General features: G+C 53.3%; 1 protein-coding gene across 1 annotated transcript in view; it reads left to right on the forward strand.

Moving 5' to 3' along the window:
- The first annotated feature begins 296 nt into the window (after positions 1 to 296).
- LOC142313154 (uncharacterized) overlaps positions 297 to 22004 on the forward strand; it is a 32374-nt gene continuing 10666 nt past the window's right edge. The window contains exon 1 of the mRNA XM_075352143.1: positions 297 to 501. Coding sequence (XP_075208258.1) covers positions 297 to 501 — 205 coding nt within the window. The remainder of the gene's footprint in view (positions 502 to 22004) is intronic.

The raw sequence follows: 22004 nt of genomic DNA on the forward strand, positions 1-22004 counted from the left end.
CTTCTGTCAGGGAGTGTAGACATAGTACAACATGTTAAAGGCACAGAAGCAATAAAGGGATGTAAACCAATGCTGAAAAAGCTGAATGCTGAACTTTTCTCCGTAAATTGGAAGGCATCCAAACAGCATAGAGTTAAGATGCTCTTTTAGAAACAAAAGGTGGTGGTGGGGGGGGGGGGTCTGAAAAAACAAATTCTAGCCAAAGCACCCAGTGCTGTCCCACAAAATAAAGCTAAAAATCATTCTAGGTGGAATTCATAAATGCCATTGAGCCAGGTAATCAGACTGACAACTTCATGACGCAGGCACAGACTGCTAAACAGACAGTAGCTGACTATGCCACAGCTCTCGAACAGCTGTGGTTAGACTATGGTTATGAAAGCACTGACAATAAGGACATGAGACTGCTAGAACACGTAAAGAAAGCCCGTCCGGACTGGTGCACTTGTCAGTTTCCCGACCTAGTGGCCATTGCAAAGGGAGCTGAACTTGATTTACAGAGTAGGAAAAAGGCTATACTGGTAAATCAATCAATTAAATGGATAAAAATCTCAAAACAACAACCAAATGAACAAAATAAACAAATGTTTGCAAAAAGACAGAGCTCCCCACGTGAAAAGTCAAAAGTGACCTGTTGGGTTTGTAAAAAGATGGGATATTATGCAATTACATGTCCACAAAGAGGCCTGACAAGGATCAGCCCTCTCCCCAATGAACTCAGGAATCCTGTGCATTCCCTCTGTGACAACAATTCCTTTCTTCTTACTTCTGTTGATACTCTCCCAGGTCCTCAGCTAACAATAACATCTGAGTGTTATCAATAGATTTTCTAGTAGACACAGGAGCAACCCATAATTGATTCAGGAGAGATATGTACCAGAGGAGCTTATCTCCTCTGATTATATCTATTGTCAAGGGGTGCAGGGAACAACTATTAAAGGAACCTGTCACCAGTTTTTTTCACTATGAAACCAAAAGAAAAATCCATTTTAGTATAGGTTATTACTTATGTTGTGCTCTGATCTGGAAGAACAGGAATTATTAGCACTTTGGGAATTTCCCAGAATGGATTGATAAAGGTATAACTAGACTGTGCCCATTATTTAGAGGAATGTAATACCGTGTTTCCCCGAAAGTAAGACAGTGTCTTCCATTCTTTTTACCCCCAAAAGTCCCACTATGTCTTACTTTCGGGGTATGTCTTATATTGGAAAAAAAATCCCACAGCAATCGCAGCAAGTCTCCATGCAATGTACCGTATGGGGACTTGCCGCGATTGCTGCACATGAGGGCACTGAGGCTGCGTGTTTTTGTATGTTATCCGTGGTCCTGATGGACCACGGACAACATTACTGCAACATTTCTCGGTGGCCGAGCGTTCGGCTGAGCGCCCGACCGCCGGCATGTGACAGCTCTCAGCTGAGCGCTCGGCCGCCGGCATGTCAGGGCACTCAGCTGAGCGCTCGGCCGCCGGCGTGTCAGGGCGCTCGGCTGGGCGCCCAACCGCCGGCATGTGACGGCTCTCAGCTGGGCGCTCAGCCGCCGGCATGTCAGGGCACTCAGCTGAGCGCTCGGCCGCCGGCATGTCAGGGCACTCAGCTGAGCGCTCGGCTGCCGGCGTGTCAGGGCGCTCGGCTGGGCGCCCAACCTCCGGCATGTGACGGCTCTCAGCTGGGCGCTCGGCCGCCGTCATGTCAGGGCACTCAGCTGGGCGCTCGGCCGCCGGCGTGTAAGGGCGCTCGGCTGGGCGCCCGACCGCCGGCATGTGACGGCTCTCAGCTGAGCGCTCGGCCGCCGGCGTGTCAGGGCGCTCAGCTGGGCGCTCGGCCGGTACTGTAAAGAAGAACTGGGCGCTCGGCCGCCGGCGTGTCAGGGCGCTCAGCTGGGCGCTCGGCTGCCGGCGTGTCAGGGCGCTCAGCTGAGCGCTCGGCCGCCGGTGTGTCAGGGCGCTCAGCTGGGCGCTCGGCCGGTACTGTAAAGAAGAAAAGAAAAATAAATAACGCTTTACGTTTACTGTCTTACTTTCGGGGTACGTCTTAGCCGACCCCCCCCCAAAACCCCCACTACGTCTTACTATCGGGGGTGTCTTACTATGGGGGAAACACGGTATGTACATTGCGTAATGTTCAGCAAAGATTTGGGTAACAGAAGAATGACTTTCACTATCTGCAATTATTATTTTACTTTATAAAGGATAAAAATAAATGGTATTCACTGATAAAGGGGAGAATAAATCAATAGAAAACTGTGAGGCAAATCCCGGGATATGAAGATGAATTATGACTCCAGTCATAATCCCTCATCACTCCCTGGCAGTGCCCCCTCCCTTCTTGTTCTCAGTGTTCCACTTACACCTCCATGGCCATGTCCTGTGATATGGAGATGAGGTGGTGTGGGAACAATGGACACAGGATGACTCCCTGCCGTCACCCTGTAACAAGAGTTGTATCTCATTAGCAAGGCTATGGAACTAGCAGACAGAACGACTCCAGTAAAAAATGGTTCATATCTCGCAAGCCATATTTCCGATAAATATGGCAACCATAAAAATGGTGTCTCCGCATGCGGACGATGCCGGCACACCCTTTTTATGGGAGCAGGACATTGGGAAATGCCCCAGGCGTGATATCAGCCAATGGGGAACTGGCAGACAGGTCATGAGTCCCCTCGTTCTGTAGCTAAATTCATAACTGTCACAATGAGAGCATTGGCGTCCGCCTACGACGCTCCCAGGCAAAGTTATGGCCATATTCCATGTTGTGGATTTTGTCCATAACTCCAGCCAGGGGTGGAGCAGTGCTCCCTCTGAGGTCACGAAGGTAGGAGGGGACCTGGATTTGTCCAGGTTGATAACCCTACTTCGGCCATTTTCCAGTGTTCTTTCGCTGGGGGTCACGTGCAGGAAACATCTGTGGGAGTTCCTAGAAACCTGGTCTACAGCGCCCCCCTGTGGCCAGACGCACAAGGTAACTGATTGAATTGCATACCTGTCTGTAAACCATGCTTTATCTGTAACTGTACTCTGACATATGTATATTCTGTAGATTCCCTATTGTATATATTGTAGTTTCTAGTGTGCTTTAGGCTGATTAAATTATATAATTAATCTTGGGCTGTTCTGTTATCTCGATCTTGAATCCCACGTCTGTGTGTTCGGCTAATAGTTACCGTGAAGCGGTTGGTGGCAGCGAGTTGTGCCAAGGATTATTGTGGGGAGGCCAGTGAGATTCGGGAAGATATTATATATTCCGCCCGCGGAGGTCGGGGGAATATATACCCTACTCTCACCGGGGACCCTTCAATAATCGGCATAAGTAGTATAGCGGCCTCCTTGCTTATTGTCGGGCAATTCCATAATTGGCCTGACTATAAGAGGGGCGCTAGAGAGCGCGTCACGTGCTCTGTCTGTCGGTCGGGAGGTATAAAGGAGGGGTGACCCCACTTGTTACCCCCCGATTGTGACGTACTGGTAGCCAGCGCGGGGGATTTCTGAGTGCCCCCCCCGGTGGTTTGTGACATATTGGTGGCATAGCGGTGGGATCGAGATAATAGTGTGTGTGAGTGTGAGACCCATACTCCCAGACACTAAAGACTGCCTGCAGCAGCTGTGGCTGCTGGGGTCTTCAGACCAGCTCAACACTAGAGTGTCAGAGTGCAGATACTGTAAGATGTGTGGAGGCATCAGGTGTCAGTTCTGTGTCAGTGACCAAAAGTCTGCAAGAATGGCTGATGGCACCAGGAGCAGAGCTATGCAACTGGCCAATGCTAAGGCAGGAGCCGAAGAGAGGGAGGACGGTGCTGTGGACAGTAATGAGGAGGTTGCCCACGAGTCCTCCAGGAGCTCGACGCCAGAAAACAGCTCTGCAGAGGACATTGCACAACCTAGCAATTATGGACAAGATGAGGAGCAGCTCACCCAAGGGTCCTCAACGAGCCAGATGCCAGCCCTCCGCTCTGCAATGGACAGTGAAGCACCAGGCTCCGCAGCGGGCCGCAGATCACCACGTGCCATTCCACCGAGCCTGGGAGGCTCGGATAGCCTTCTTCAAATGGCTATGGCCCTTCTCCAGGCTGGAGACCAGAAGGGCTACAAGGAACTCCTGGCAGAGCGCAGGGCAGAGCGGCAGGCAGCGCGTGAAGAGCGCCAGGCAGAGCGTGAGGCTGCGGAGCGACGGCAACAGGCAGACCGTGACCACCAGCTGCAGCTAGCTCAGCTCCGGCCCTCATCAGCCACACGTGACCTTCAAGACACCAAACTTCCAAAGGTCCGTGTTGAGGACTTCCCAGTGCTGGAGAAGGATGGAGACTTGGACTCTTTCTTGACTGCTTTTGAACGGACTTGCTTGCAGCACCATCTGGACAAGGAGCAGTGGGCCAAATACCTGACCCCCCGTTTAAGGGGTAAGGCCCTGGATATCCTTGGGGACTTGCCTGCTGAGGCAGATCAGGGCTACGACACCATCAAGCGGGCCCTGATCCAACAGTACAACCTCACCCCAGAGTCCTACCGCAAGAAGTTCCGGAGCCTACAGAAGGGACCAAAGGACTCCTGGGCTGACCACAGGCGGGCACTTGCCCGAGCTGCCGACCACTGGACCCAAGGCCTGCAGCTTTCCACCGGACCGGAGATCCTGGACTTGTTCATCACGGAGCAACTCTTGTGGAACTGCCCTGAGGATCTCCGCCAGTTCATCCGAGACCAGAAGCCAAAGGGGTCCACGGCTACAGCTGCCCTGGCCGATGACTACACCAACAATCGGGCTCCTGAAGCCAGGAGAGCAGCCACCAGCAGCACCTGGAGAGGGGGTAAGATGAATTCTGCGACTGCCCCACCTGCCCCTAGACTGCAGGGGGTGTCCCCCTCAACTCCCCTCTCCAGGCCCGTGGCAGAACCAAGACGGTGCCACCAGTGCAACCTACCTGGACACTTCAAGGCCATGTGCCCTCAGCGTCCCAAGGCCCCGGCTCCGTCCCCGTCCCAAGGGCCGCCCAAGGTGTATTGTGTGGGTGGGGGTGGTGGTAGGTCCCTGGACAGCTTCCAACCTGTCACCGTCGGCCGGTCTGTGACCATAGGACTGCGAGACAGCGCCTCGGAGGTGACTCTGGTGCGGCCTGAGATGGTGTCCCCCCAAGACTTGATCCCTGGAAAAACCCTCGCTGTCTCCGGGATTGGAGGCATTGACCCGGCGCTGCCTGTTGCTGACATTTATGTGGACTGGGGCGCAGGGCGAGGGGTGAGGGAGGTGGGGGTAACTGATCGGATCCCCGCAAACGTGCTACTTGGGACAGATTTGGGGCAGATAACCTCCCAGTTTGGGCCCCAACCAAGGGCTGAACCTTCAGCCAGTACTGACATGCCTCCGGACAATGTTAATGTGTTATCTATGAATGATGTAAGGGAGGAGGGAGTGAACTCTGATATTTCTGCTTGCATAGACACCATAGACACACACACAGCTGCAGCTGTGACAGGGGAGGGGGTCAGAGAAAGGTGTGACAATGCCTCTACAAGTAACCAGCCTGTGAGCTGGGATCTGTTGCCCTCTGCAGGGATAAGCAGAGAGCAGGGTGCTGCAGGGGGAGGACCAGTGTGTGGGGTGGGGGCTACCACAGCAAATGTGGGGTCCCCAGAGATTTCACAGCGGGGTTCTGTTGCTGCAGGAGGGGAACAGGCAGGTGAGATTGGGGCCGGTCCAGGAGCGGAAGTGCTCCCAGGTAAGATCTCGGTGCATGGTTCCCCCACAACCGGGGTGTCAGGAAGCCAGGTAGGTCTGCCTGAACCGGCGACTTGGTCAGGAACGGAGGAGGAGCAGGCACGACCCACGGTCGCAGCGGCTGTGGCCGCTGTCACCCGCAGTGGGAGTGCTGGAAGCCAAGGGGCCTCCCGGAGGTCCGATAGCTCTTCCCCTTCTGACCAAGTGGCAGCCGAGTCAGGTGGAGGCCAGGACACAGGTCCCGGGGTACTGACCGAAGATGTGACAGTCTCGTCGATTCTGGCCACATCTAGTCAGGGGTTTCAGGCAGCGTTAGAAGCTGACGACAGCCTGAAAGCTCTTAAGGAGCAGGCGGCCCAGCCTCCCTCGGACTCGGACCCGGAGCGAGTGGTCTGGGACCAAGGACGGCTGTACCGGGCCACGGTCCAGCAGGGTTCACCGGAGGCGTGGCCCAGGGACCGACAGTTGGTGGTACCCTATCCGTTCCGGACGGAGTTGTTGCGGATCGCACATGAGATTCCGATGGCCGGACACCTAGGGATCGCTAAGACCAAGGCCAGGTTAAACCAGCATTTCTACTGGCCAAAAATGGGGGCCGATGTGGCTGCCTACTGCCGTTCGTGTGAAACCTGTCAGAGAGTGGGGAAGGCGGGGCCACACCCCAAAGCCCCACTAGTATCTCTGCCAATCATCGATGAGCCTTTCAGGAGGGTGGCTGTGGATCTGGTCGGCCCGCTGGCCATCCCCAGCAGCTCCGGGAAACGCTTCATACTGACGGTAGTGGACTATGCCACCCGGTACCCAGAAGCAGTGGCCTTGTCGTCCATTCGGGCTGACAAGGTGGCCACCGCATTGCTGGAGATTTTCTCCCGAGTGGGTTTTCCCCAGGAAATGCTCACTGACCGGGGGACCCAATTCATGTCCCAGCTGATGGAGGCCCTCTGTAAGCAAGTCCAGGTGCGACATCTGGTGGCCAGCCCGTACCATCCACAGACTAATGGCCTGTGCGAGCGGTTCAATGGCACCTTAAAGCAGATGCTTAAGATGTTGGTCGACTCCCATGGGCGTGACTGGGAGCGGTATCTCCCACACCTGTTATTTGCTTACCGGGAGGTTCCACAGGCCTCAACAGGATTCTCACCGTTTGAGCTCCTGTACGGGCGACGTGTGCGGGGCCCCCTGGCTCTGGTGAAAGAGGCTTGGGAAGGGGATTTGGCCACCCCTGGAGTGTCGGTTATCGAGTATGTCATGCGCTTCCGGGACAAAATGCAGGCCTTGACGCAACTGGTACACGACAATATGGCTCAAGCCCAGGCCGATCAGAAGCGTTGGTACGACCAGAACGCTTGTGAGAGGACCTACCAAGTGGGTCAAAAGGTGTGGGTACTGGTCCCCGTACCACAGGACAAGCTTCAGGCAGCCTGGGAAGGCCCATACCTCGTGTACCAGCAGCTCAACCCTGTAACGTACCTGGTCACCCTGGACCCTGCCCGTGGAAGGCGGAAGCCCTTCCATGTGAACATGATGAAGGCACATCATGAGCGGGAGGCATGTGCGCTCCCCGTGTGCAACCTGCCCGAGGAGGGAGAAGCGGAAACCCTCTTGGATATGCTAGCCCAGGTTAGGGCAGGCGGATCCATTGAGGATGTGGAGGTTGGCCACCAGCTCTTGGAGGACCAACGGTCCCAGCTGTGGGCCACCCTACACCCCTTCCGGGGGTTGTTTACCAACCAGCCCGGAAGGACTGACTTGGCTGTCCATCACGTGGACACTGGGGATCATCCCCCGATCCGGCGTTCAGCATATCGGGTCTCCCTGGAGGTGCAGCAACACATGCGCCAGGAGATTGACGAGATGCTGAAGCTGGGGGTGATCCAGGCATCCAACAGCGCTTGGGCCTCGCCTGTAGTCCTCGTCCCTAAGAAGGACCGAACCACGCGGTTCTGCGTGGACTACAGGGGGCTCAATGCTGTCACGGTCGCCGATGCGTACCCAATGCCACGCATCGATGACCTGCTCGATCAGTTGGCCGGGGCTCAGTACCTGACCATCATGGACCTGAGCCAGGGATATTGGCAGATCCCCCTGACTCGCAAGGCCAGGGAACGCTCTGCCTTTATTACCCCATTTGGACTGTACGAGTCCACGGTGATGCCATTCGGGATGAGGAATGCCCCTGCCACTTTCCAGCGGATGGTCAACACCCTGCTCAAGGGACTTGAAGGGTACGCGGCCGCGTACCTGGATGACATTGCCGTCTTCAGTCCCACCTGGGAAGATCACCTAGAGCATCTAGCACAGGTGCTCAGGCGGGTCCACCGGGCAGGTTTGACCATCAAGCCGGGCAAGTGTCAGCTGGCCATGGGCGAGGCCCAGTACCTCGGTCACCGGGTAGGTGGGAGAACACTGAAGCCCGAGCCTGAGAAAGTGGAAGCCATCGCATCCTGGCCCACCCCCAGGACCAAGAAGCAGGTGATGTCCTTCTTGGGGACCGCTGGGTACTATAGGAGGTTTGTTCCATGCTATAGTAGCCTGGCAAAGCCCTTGACGGACCTCACCAAGAAGAAGCTGCCCTCTGCAGTCGATTGGACAATGGACTGCGAGACAGCCTTCCGGGCCCTAAAGGACGCCCTGTCCAGCCCGCCCGTGCTACAGGCAGCCGACTTCACGCGGCCGTTTGTAGTACAGACCGACGCCAGTGACTTCGGCCTCGGTGCGGTGCTCAGCCAGGTGGACTCTGCGAGCCAAGAGCACCCAGTCTTGTACCTGAGCAGGAAGCTGTTACCAAGGGAAGTTGCCTATTCCACGATGGAGAAGGAGTGCCTGGCCATAGTGTGGGCCCTGCAGCGTCTGCAACCCTATCTATACGGGCGCCACTTCATCGTGGAGACGGACCACAATCCCCTCAGCTGGTTGCACACCGTCTCTGGGATGAATGGGCGATTGTTGCGATGGAGCCTTGCGCTCCAGCAATACAACTTCACCATTCGCCACAAAAGGGGCCGTGACCACGGTAACGCAGACGGGCTGTCCCGACAAGGAGAGGTCGCGGACGGGCGCACGGGGGAACACCGGAGTGTGCTGCCCCCTAGCGCCCTCAAAAGGGGGGAGGTGTGAGGCAAATCCCGGGATATGAAGATGAATTATGACTCCAGTCATAATCCCTCATCACTCCCTGGCAGTGCCCCCTCCCTTCTTGTTCTCAGTGTTCCACTTACACCTCCATGGCCATGTCCTGTGATATGGAGATGAGGTGGTGTGGGAACAATGGACACAGGATGACTCCCTGCCGTCACCCTGTAACAAGAGTTGTATCTCATTAGCAAGGCTATGGAACTAGCAGACAGAACGACTCCAGTAAAAAATGGTTCATATCTCGCAAGCCATATTTCCGATAAATATGGCAACCATAAAAATGGTGTCTCCGCATGCGGACGATGCCGGCACACCCTTTTTATGGGAGCAGGACATTGGGAAATGCCCCAGGCGTGATATCAGCCAATGGGGAACTGGCAGACAGGTCATGAGTCCCCTCGTTCTGTAGCTAAATTCATAACTGTCACAATGAGAGCATTGGCGTCCGCCTACGACGCTCCCAGGCAAAGTTATGGCCATATTCCATGTTGTGGATTTTGTCCATAACTCCAGCCAGGGGTGGAGCAGTGCTCCCTCTGAGGTCACGAAGGTAGGAGGGGACCTGGATTTGTCCAGGTTGATAACCCTACTTCGGCCATTTTCCAGTGTTCTTTCGCTGGGGGTCACGTGCAGGAAACATCTGTGGGAGTTCCTAGAAACCTGGTCTACAGCGCCCCCCTGTGGCCAGACGCACAAGGTAACTGATTGAATTGCATACCTGTCTGTAAACCATGCTTTATCTGTAACTGTACTCTGACATATGTATATTCTGTAGATTCCCTATTGTATATATTGTAGTTTCTAGTGTGCTTTAGGCTGATTAAATTATATAATTAATCTTGGGCTGTTCTGTTATCTCGATCTTGAATCCCACGTCTGTGTGTTCGGCTAATAGTTACCGTGAAGCGGTTGGTGGCAGCGAGTTGTGCCAAGGATTATTGTGGGGAGGCCAGTGAGATTCGGGAAGATATTATATATTCCGCCCGCGGAGGTCGGGGGAATATATACCCTACTCTCACCGGGGACCCTTCAATAATCGGCATAAGTAGTATAGCGGCCTCCTTGCTTATTGTCGGGCAATTCCATAATTGGCCTGACTATAAGAGGGGCGCTAGAGAGCGCGTCACGTGCTCTGTCTGTCGGTCGGGAGGTATAAAGGAGGGGTGACCCCACTTGTTACCCCCCGATTGTGACGTACTGGTAGCCAGCGCGGGGGATTTCTGAGTGACCCCCCCGGTGGTTTGTGACAAAACTAATCAATAGATGTAAGGGGAAGAAAAATTAACAGTTGTCTCAATTTTCTGGATAATTGTTGTATATTTGGCTGACAACATCCACTTGTTACACGCCTGTCCCGTGTCTGGGATCTGCTCCTTCCCCCGGTCTGCTAAACTTTCTTGTGCTCCACATTGGGCTTTGTAAGTAGCCGGACACGCTCCATGTGCTGAGCTTAACTGGCCTATATAAGGCTACCAAGATACACCCCTGTGTCCTGGTATTAAGACTATTAGTTTGTCTGTGCACAGCGACCTGTCTGCAGTCTCCAGAACATCTCCAGACTATCTGTGGCCTCCAGCACCTCAGTTACCAATCTGCCTGTGGCTTCCAGTATGTCTGCACCTGTCTGCAGTCTCCAGAGCATCTCCAGACTATCTGTGGCCTCCAGCACCTCAGCTACCAATCTGCCTGTGGCTTCCAGTATGTCTGCACCTGTCTGCAGTCTCCAGAACATCTCCAGACTATCTGTGGCCTCCAGCACCTCAGTTACCAATCTGCCTGTGGCTTCCAGTATGTCTGCACCTGTCTGCAGTCTCCAGAACATCTCCAGACTATCTGTGACTTCCAGCACCTCAGCTACCAATCTGCCTGTGGCTTCCAGTATGTCTGCACCTGTCTGAGGTCTCCAGGACATCTGCGACTTCCAATACCTCAGTTACCTGTCTGCCTGTGGGTGCCAGGACCGCTGCAGCCTGTCTGCAGTCTTCAGGGCTTCTGCTGTATGCCAGTGTCTCTGCTACTCATCCCTGGTTTTCCAGGATATCTGCTACATGTCCATCCACGGCTTTCAGTCTCCTGTCTGCCTACAGCTTCCATTACCTCACTTTGTGAGCCCTTCAAAGAATACCAAAACCATGGTTCCCAATGGCACAGTTACAAACTCTTGTGCTTCACATTGAGCTTTGTAAGTATCCTAGCGTGCTCCATGTGTTGAGCTTCCTAGTCCTATATAAAGCCTATGAAGACATAAACCTGAGCCTTGTAGTAAGACTTTTAGTTTGTATGTGCACAGCTACAGTAGAAACCAGAAGTTTCCATCCATTATTTATAAAGACACATCTGCAGGTTTTTCTCACTATCGGACATGAAATCAGAAATACCTTTCCCGTTTTAGGTCAATTAGGAACCAAAGTTATTTATATTTGTCAAATGCCAGAATAATGAGAGAGAGAGTACGTCTCCTGCCTGCGGCGTCTGTACTTCTGCTCCTAGCCCCCGATCTTCCAAGACCTCTGCTAATGTCTGATTGCAGCTTCCAGTGCCGCACTTTATGACCCCCTGACAACACTTATAATTAAAAATGGGAACACATCATATACACACGACTCCGCTCCATACACCTCGTACACTCACACAGCCCAACTCCATACACGTCATATACACACGACTCCGCTGCATACACCTTGTACACTCACACAGCCAAACTCCATACACGTCATATACACACAGCCCCGCTCCATACATGTCATATACACACGACTCCGCTCCATACACCTCGTACACTCACACAGCCCAACTCCATACACGTCATATACACACGACTCCGCTGCATACACCTTGTACACTCACACAGCCCAACTCCATACACGTCATATACACACGACTCCGCTCCATACACCTTGTACACTCTCACAGCCCAACTCCATACACGTCATATACACACGACTCCGCTCCATACACCTCGTACACTCACACAGCCCAACTCCATACACATCATACACACACGACTCCGCTCCATACACCTTGTACACTCACACAGCCCAACTCCATACACGTCATATACACACGACTCCGCTCCATACACCTCGTACACTCACACAGCCCAACTCCATACACGTCATATACACACGACTCCGCTCCATACACCTCGTACACTCACATAGCCCAACTCCATACACGTCATATACACACGAATCCGCTCCATACACCTTGTACACTCACACAGCCCAACTCCATACACATCATACACACACGAATCCGCTCCATACACCTTGTACACTCACACAGCCCAACTCCATACACGTCATATACACACGACTCCGCTCCATACACCTCGTACACTCACACAGCCCAACTCCATACACATCATACACACAAGAATCCGCTCCATACACCTTGTACACTCACACAGCCCAACTCCATACACGTCATATACACACGACTCCGCTCCATACACCTAGTACACTCACACAGCCCAACTCCATACACGTCATATACACACGACTCCGCTCCATACACCTCGTACACTCACACAGCCCAACTCCATACACGTCATATACACACGACTCCGCTTCATACACCTCGTACACTCACACAGCCCAACTCCATACACGTCATATACACACGACTCCGCTCCATACACCTTGTACACTCACACAGCCCAACTCCATACACGTCATATACACACGACTCCGCTCCATACACCTTGTACACTCACACAGCCCAACTCCATACACGTCATATACACACGACTCCGCTCCATACACATCATATACACACAGCCCCGCTCCATACATGTCATATACACACGACTCCGCTCCATACACCTTGTACACTCACACAGCCCAACTCCATACACGTCATATACACACGACTCCGCTCCATACACCTTGTACACACACACAGCCCAACTCAATACACGCCATATACACATGACTCCGCTCCATACACCTCGTACACTCACACAGCCCAACTCCATACACGTCATATACACACGACTCCGCTCCATACACCTCGTACACTCACACAGCCCAACTCCATACACGTCATATACACACGACTCCGCTCCATACACCTCGTACACTCACACAGCCCAACTCCATACACGTCATATACACACGACTCCGCTCCATACACCTTGTACACTCACACAGCCCAACTCCATACACGTCATATACACACGACTCCGCTCCATACACATCATATACACACAGCCCCGCTCCATACATGTCATATACACACGACTCCGCTCCATACACCTTGTACACTCACACAGCCCAACTCCATACACGTCATATACACACGACTCCGCTCCATACACCTTGTACACACACACAGCCTAACTCCATACACGCCATATACACATGACTCCGCTCCATACACCTCGTACACTCACACAGCCCAACTCCATACACGTCATATACACACGACTCCGCTCCATACACCTCGTACACACACAGCCCAACTCCATACACGTCATATACACACGACTCCGCTCCATACACCTCGTACACTCACACAGCCCAACTCCATACACGTCATATACACACGACTCCGCTCCATACACCTCGTACACACACAGCCCAACTCCATACACGTCATATACACACGACTCCGCTCCATACACCTCGTACACTCACACAGCCCAACTCCATACACGTCATATACACACGACTCCGCTTCATACACCTCGTACACTCACACAGCCCAACTCCATACACATCATATACACACGACTCCGCTCCATACACCTTGTACACTCACACAGCCCAACTCCATACACGTCATATACACACAACTCCGCTCCATACACCTTGTACACTCACACAGCCCAACTCCATACACGTCATATACACACGACTCCGCTCCATACACCTTGTACACACACACACAGCCCAACTCCATACACGTCATATACACACGACTCCGCTTCATACACCTCGTATACTCACACAGCCCAACTCCATACACATCATATACACACGACTCCGCTCCATACACCTTGTACACACACACAGCCCAACTCCATACACGTCATATACACACGACTCCGCTCCATACACCTTGTACACACACACAGCCCAACTCCATACACGTCATATACACACGACTCCGCTCCATACACCTTGTACACACACACAGCCCAACTCCATACACGTCATATACACACGACTCCGCTCCATACACCTTGTACACACACAGCCCAACTCCATACACGTCATATACACACGACTCCGCTCCATACACCTTGTACACTCACACAGCCCAACTCCATACACGTCATATACACACGACTCCGCTCCATACACCTCGTACACACACACAGCCCAACTCCATACACATCATATACACACGACTCCGCTCCATACACCTCGTACACACACACAGCCCAACTCCATACACGTCATATACACACGACTCCGCTCCATACACCTCGTACACACACACAGCCCAACTCCATACACGTCATATACACACGACTCCGCTCCATACACCTTGTACACACACACAGCCCAACTCCATACACGTCATATACACACGACTCCGCTCCATACACCTTGTACACACACACAGCCCAACTCCATACACGTCATATACACACGACTCCGCTTCATTCACCTCGTACACACACACAGCCCAACTCCATACACGTCATATACACACGACTCCGCTTCATTCACCTCGTACACTCACACAGCCCAACTCCATACACGTCATATACACACGACTCCGCTCCATACACCTCGTACACTCACACAGCCCGACTCTATACACGTCATATACACACGACTCCGCTCCATACACCTCGTACACTCACACAGCCCGACTCCATACACGTCATATACACACGACTCCGCTCCATACACCTTGTACACTCACACAGCCCAACTCCATACACGTCATATACACACGACTCCGCTCCATACACCTCGTACACTCACACAGCCCAACTCCATACACGTCATATACACACGACTCCGCTCCATACACCTTGTACACTCACAAAGCCCAACTCCATACACGTCATATACACACGACTCCGCTTCATTCACCTCGTACACTCACACAGCCCAACTCCATACACGTCATATACACACGACTCCTCTCCATACACCTCGTACACTCACACAGCCCAACTCCATACACGTCATATACACACGACTCCGCTCCATACACCTCGTACACTCACACAGCCCAACTCCATACACGTCATATACACACGACTCCGCTCCATACACCTTGTACACTCACACAGCCCAACTCCATACACGTCATATACACACGACTCCGCTCCATACACCTCGTACACTCACACAGCCCAACTCCATACACATCACACACACACGAATCCGCTCCATACACCTCGTACACACACAGCCCAACTCCATAATAATAAGTAATAATAAGTTTTATTTCTATAGCGCCAACATATTCCGTGGCGCTTTAAAATTCAGAGGGGACATGTACAGACAATATGAGACAATACAAAATAACAAAATTAAGATACGAAGAGGATTGAGGACCGCGCTCGTAAGCTTACAGTCTATGAGGAAATAGGGGAGACACAAAAGGTGACTGGGGGGAGAGAAAAGTTTGTCATATATGGTCCAGCCATCGATTTAATAGGGTATTCAAAACCAGCTGCATGGACCGGTCGCCAGCCAGAATTTATACAGGTACAGGGTGTGTGTAAAAAAGTACATGAAGAGGAAGGAACCAGAAGATCCAGAGGAAAAGAATTGGAAGTAAATGCTAAAAGGTGTGGATGTTGGGAATAAATCGGATTGTTCTTGGTAGTGTGTTCCAGAGCATAGGCGCAGCTCGTGAGAAACCTTGAAGACGGGAGTGGGAGGTTCGAATTGTTGAGGATGTCAGTCTTAGGTCATTAGCAGAGCGGAGGGCACAGGTGGGGTGATAGACAAAGATGAGGAGGAGATGTAGGGCAGTGCAGAACTGTGGAGCGCTTTCTGAGTGAGTGATAAGTTTATATTGGATTCTGTAGCGGATAGCCAACCAGTGCAATGACTGGCACAGAGCAGATGTAAAAAGGTTCAACACACTCTCCAAAAGTTTTCATGCAAAAGTGATTTATTCAAGTAGACAGACGGTGGACAGTAGAAGGCAGGGATAAGCGACAACAATAACGTTTCGACCTGTAAGGTCTTTATCAGAAAATCGCTTCATGTAATGTGGTATGGGCACTCCCGCGCCTGTGTTCCAGCTTATCCGTCAGTGTGTCACAGAGCAGAGGCATCAGTGAAGCGGTTGGAGAGGAAAATGATCCTGGCTGCGCATTCAGCATGGATTGGAGAGGGGAGAGTTTAGTAACAGGGAGACCAATTAGTAAAGAGTTACAATAATCCAGGCGAGAATGAATGAGAGCGACAGTAAGAGATTTTGCAGAGTCAACGGTAAGAAAAGATCGAATTCTTGAGATGTTTTTGAGGTGGAGGTGAATGTGGGGAGTGAAGGAGAGATCTGAGTCAAATATGACCCTAAGACAGTGGGCGTGCTGCTGGGGCATAATGGTAGAGCTACACACAGAAATGGTAATATTGGGTTTGTGAAGGTTAGGAGAGGGAGGAAACAGGAGAAGTTCAGTTTTTGACATTGTCAGTTATAGATAGAGGGAGGACATGATGTTGAAGACTGAAGACAGACAATCGGTAGTACTTTATAGTAGTGCAGGGCTGATGTCAGGAGAAGATGTGTACAGTTGGGTGTCATCAGCATAGAGATGGTACTGGAAACCAAATCTGCTGATCGTTTGTCCAATAGGGGCAGTGTATAGAGAGAACAGGAGGGGGCCTAGGACTGAACCCTGAGGAACCCGGACCATAAGGGGAAGAGGAGCCGGCAAAGCATACAGTGAATGAGCGGTCAGAGAGGTAAGAGGAGAACCAAGAAAGAACGGTGTCCTTGAGCCCGATAGAGCGGAGCATAGCGAGGAGGAGCTGGTGAGCGGGGCACAGTGAGGAGGAGCTGGTGAAAGGAGCACAGTGAGGAGGAGCTGGTGAGCGGGGCACAGTGAGGAGGAGCTGGTGAGCGGGGCACAGTGAGGAGGAGCTAGTGATCCAGCAGAGAGATCCAAGAGGATCAGCAGGGAGTAGTGACCATTAGATTTAGCTTTAATAAGAGCCGTTTCAGTAGACTGCAAAGAGTGGAAACCGGATTGTAGAGGGTCGAGGAGAGAGTTATCTGACAGATAGCGGATTACCCGGGAGTGGACCAGACGTTCCAATAGTTTGGAGATGAAGGGGAGATTAGAGACAGGTCTGTAGTTAGTGGCACAACCTTGGTCCAGGGATGGTTTTTTAAGTAATGGGTGTATGCTGGCAAGTTTGAAGGAGGAGGGAAAGACACCAGAGGAGAGAGAGAGATTGAATATTTTAGTTAGGTGAGTGGTGACAGCCGGGGGTGACAGATTAAGGAGATGTGAGGGAATAGGGTCACTGGTGCAGGTAGTAGGGCGAGAAGATGCGAGGAGCCTGGTGACTTCTTCTGTGACCAGATCAAAGAGTGAAAATGATCTAGATGAAGTGTAGGAGGGCAGACAATGTGTGGTGTTATGAGGCTGGGAGGAAATTTCCTGGCGTATATGGTCAATTTTATACACATCGTACACACACAGCTCCGCTCCGTACATCTCGTACATACACGGCTCTGCTCCATACACCCCGTACACACACGGCTCTGCTCCGTACACCCCGTACACACACTGCTCTGCTCCGTACACCTCGTACACACACGGCTCCGCTCCGTACACCTCGTACACACACGGCTCCACTCCGTACACCTCGTACACACACGGCTCCACTCCGTACACCTCGTACACACACGGCTCCACTCCGTACACCTCGTACACACACGGCTCCACTCCGTACACCTCGTACACACACGGCTCCACTCCGTACACCTCGTACACACACGGCTCCACTCCGTACACCTCGTACACACACGGCTCCACTCCGTACACCTCGTACACACACGGCTCCACTCCGTACACCTCGTACACACACGGCTCCACTCCGTACACCTCGTACACACACGGCTCCACTCCGTACACCTCGTACACACACGGCTCCACTCCGTACACCTCGTACACACACGGCTCCACTCCGTACACCTCGTACACACACGGCTCCACTCCGTACACCTCGTACACACACGGCTCCACTCCGTACACCTCGTACACACACAGCTCCACTCCGTACACCTCGTACACACACGGCTCCACTCCGTACACCTCGTACACCCACGGCTCCACTCCGTACACATCGTACATGTCGCGGGCGGGGAGGGCGCGCTGCGCTCTCCCACTGCTCGGGTCCGGCTGCTGCTCGGAGGTGGCTCGAGCGGTGGGCCGGATCCCGGGGACTCGAGCGGCGTTCCTCGCCCGTGAGTGAAAGGGGGTGGTTTGGGTTTAGGGATATTGTCCGTGAGATTGGTGACACCACCGCTGCTCTGGACGGGGATCCCGGGAGCGATGACAGGGAGCAGCTTGGATGTTGGTTCTTCCCTCCGTGGGTAGGGGGTTGGTTGTCCCGGGGCCCATTGAGGGAGGTAGGGATGGATGGCAGGCGGGTTACGGGGCCTGGTGAGGTGCAGGGTCGCGGGGGCAGCGCTGTGCCGCACGGCACGGTGGTACTCACTCAGCCAATGATCAATGCAAAGTCTCCGGTAAAACAAACGGCTGGATGGACGGGTCCCACAGACGGCTGCGGTGGTGTTTCTCCTCCCGGCAGGTTGATGGTGACTGCCTTTCCCTGCACCTGTGTTGTGTTACGGTTCCAATGGCTTCCCACCGGTAACCCGCTCCCCAGCTTGGATGGATGCTGAAGGAGCCCCTTTTGCCCGCAGGCTCTGGCCCTGGGAACTTTAGCCTTGGCGGTGACTGTGTTTCCCTCTACGGTTTGAGCTGTTGCCTTGAATCGGGTCTTGACTGCTGGGAAACCCCGGAGGTTCCCTTCGCTAACGGATTTGACTAGTTTTACGGCGACTCCTAGCCTGGTCGGGGTCCGTAAGCCCCTGCCGGATGGTGCTGGCTTCTCTTTACTCTCCGATCCGGTACCGCCGGGCCACCGCCCGTCCACGGTCCTTACGGTTTGCTCCAATTAGCCTCTCCTGCAGACGGTCACCCCCGTCTGCCAACCTTGCTGTTCCGTCCGGGCCACACACCCGGACGCCGTCAGACTGCTCCTCTACCACTTTACTTCCTCACTCCAACTCCTTTCCAAACTATCTGATCTCTTTTCCCGCCTCCAGGACTGTGAACTCCTCGGTGGGCGGGACCAACCGCCTGGCTCCACCCCCTGGTGTGGACATCAGCCCCTGGAGGAAGGCAACAAGGATTTGTGTTTGACTTCGGTGTGCCTGACCGGGAGTGTGGGGTGTGTTGGTGTAGTTCTGTGACGACCTGGCTTGTCCAGGGCGCCATATACACACACGGCTCTTCTCTATACACCTCATACACACACGGCTCCGCTCCGTACACCTCGTACACACTGCTCCGCTCCGTCCACCTCGTACACACGCGGCTCCGCTCCGTACACCTCGTACACACGCGGCTCCGCTCCGTACACCTCGTACACACGCGGCTCCGCTCCGTACACCTCGTACACACGCGGCTCCGCTCCGTACACCTCGTACACACGCGGCTCCGCTCCGTACACCTCGTACACACGCGGCTCCACTCCGTCCACCTCGTACACACGCGGCTCCGCTCCGTCCACCTCGTACACACTCGGCTCCGCTCCGTACACCTCGTACACACGCGGCTCCGCTCCGTACACCTCGTACACACGAGGCTCCGCTCCGTACACCTCGTACACGAGGCTCCGCTCCGTACATCTCGTACACACGAGGCTCCGCTCCGTACACCTCGTACACACACGGCTCCGCTCCGTACACCTCGTACACACACGGCTCCGCTCCGTACACCTCGTACACACACGGCTCCGCTCCGTACACCCAGTACACACACGGCTCCGCTCCGTACACCTCGTACACACACGGCTCCGCTCCGTACACCTCGTACACACACGGCTCCGCTCCGTACACCTCGTACACACACGGCTCCGCTCCGTACACCTCGTACACACACGGCTCCGCTCCGTACACCTCGTACACACACGGCTCCGCTCCGTACACCTCGTACACACGCGGCTCCGCTCCGTACACCTCGTACACACACGGCTCCGCTCCGTACACCTCGTACACACACGGCTCTGCTACATCCACACTGTAAACCCCTCCTGACCCCACACATAAACTTCCCCTCATCCAGCACCATGACAACCAGCACAGCAGAGCCCTGCATACACTGAGGAGCTGATCATGTGACCCCTGACTCCTCCCCTCCATGTGACATCATCACAGGTCCTGTAAGCACAGAGCAGCCATATATCTAGTGTGCGGCTCTGCAGGTGGAGGTAGGTGCAGAGTATTATATATCTAGTGTGCGGCTCTGCAGGTGGAGGTAGGTGCAGGGTATTATATATCTAGTGTGCGGCTCTGCAGGAGGAGGTAGGTGCAGGGTATTATATATCTAGTGTGCGGCTCTGCAGGAGGAGGTAGGTGCAGGGTATTATATATCTAGTGTGCGGCTCTGCAGGTGGAGGTAGGTGCAGGGTATTATATATCTAGTGTGCGGCTCTGCAGGTGGAGGTAGGTGCAGGGTATTATATATCTAGTGTGCGGCTCTGCAGGTGGAGGTAGGTGCAGGGTATTATATATCTAGTGTGCGGCTCTGCAGGTGGAGGTAGGTGCAGGGTATTATATATCTAGTGTGCGGCTCTGCAGGTGGAGGTAGGTGCAGGGTATTATATATCTAGTGTGCGGCTCTGCAGATGGAGGTAGGTGCAGGGTATTATATATCTAGTGTGCGGCTCTGCAGGTGGAGGTAGGTGCAGGTTATTATATATCTAGTGTGCGGCTCTGCAGGTGGAGGTAGGTGCAGGGTATTATATATCTAGTGTGCGGCTCTGCAGGTGGAGGTAGGTGCAGGGTATTATATATCTAGTGTGCGGCTCTGCAGGTGGAGGTAGGTGCAGGTTATTATATATCTAGTGTGCGGCTCTGCAGGTGGAGGTAGGTGCAGGTTATTATATATCTAGTGTGCGGCTCTGCAGGTGGAGGTAGGTGCAGGGTATTATATATCTAGTGTGCGGCTCTGCAGGAGGAGGTAGGTGCAGGGTATTATATATCTAGTGTGCGGCTCTGCAGGTGGAGGTAGGTGCAGGGTATTATATATCTAGTGTGCGGCTCTGCAGGTGGAGGTAGGTGCAGGTTATTATATATCTAGTGTGCGGCTCTGCAGGTGGAGGTAGGTGCAGGTTATTATATATCTAGTGTGCGGCTCTGCAGGTGGAGGTAGGTGCAGGGTATTATATATCTAGTGTGCGGCTCTGCAGGTGGAGGTAGGTGCAGGGTATTATATATCTAGTGTGCGGCTCTGCAGGTGGAGGTAGGTGCAGGTTATTATATATCTAGTGTGCGGCTCTGCAGGTGGAGGTAGGTGCAGGTTATTATATATCTAGTGTGCGGCTCTGCAGGTGGAGGTAGGTGCAGGGTATTATATATCTAGTGTGCGGCTCTGCAGGAGGAGGTAGGTGCAGGGTATTATATATCTAGTGTGCGGCTCTGCAGGTGGAGGTAGGTGCAGGGTATTATATATCTAGTGTGCGGCTCTGCAGGTGGAGGTAGGTGCAGGTTATTATATATCTAGTGTGCGGCTCTGCAGGTGGAGGTAGGTGCAGGTTATTATATATCTAGTGTGCGGCTCTGCAGGTGGAGGTAGGTGCAGGTTATTATATATCTAGTGTGCGGCTCTGCAGGTGGAGGTAGGTGCAGGTTATTATATATCTGTGTGCGGCTCTGCAGGTGGAGGTAGGTGCAGGGTATTATATATCTAGTGTGCGGCTCTGCAGGTGGAGGTAGGTGCAGGGTATTATATATCTAGTGTGCGGCTCTGCAGGTGGAGGTAGGTGCAGGGTATTATATATCTAGTGTGCGGCTCTGCAGGTGGAGGTAGGTGCAGGGTATTATATATCTAGTGTGCGGCTCTGCAGGTGGAGGTAGGTGCAGGGTATTATATATCTAGTGTGCAGCTCTGCAGGTGGAGGTAGGTGCAGGGTATTATATATCTAGTGTGCGGCT

This window comes from Anomaloglossus baeobatrachus, chromosome 5 (genome assembly GCF_048569485.1).
Source record: "Anomaloglossus baeobatrachus isolate aAnoBae1 chromosome 5, aAnoBae1.hap1, whole genome shotgun sequence".
NCBI classification, from domain to species: Eukaryota; Metazoa; Chordata; class Amphibia; order Anura; family Aromobatidae; genus Anomaloglossus; species Anomaloglossus baeobatrachus.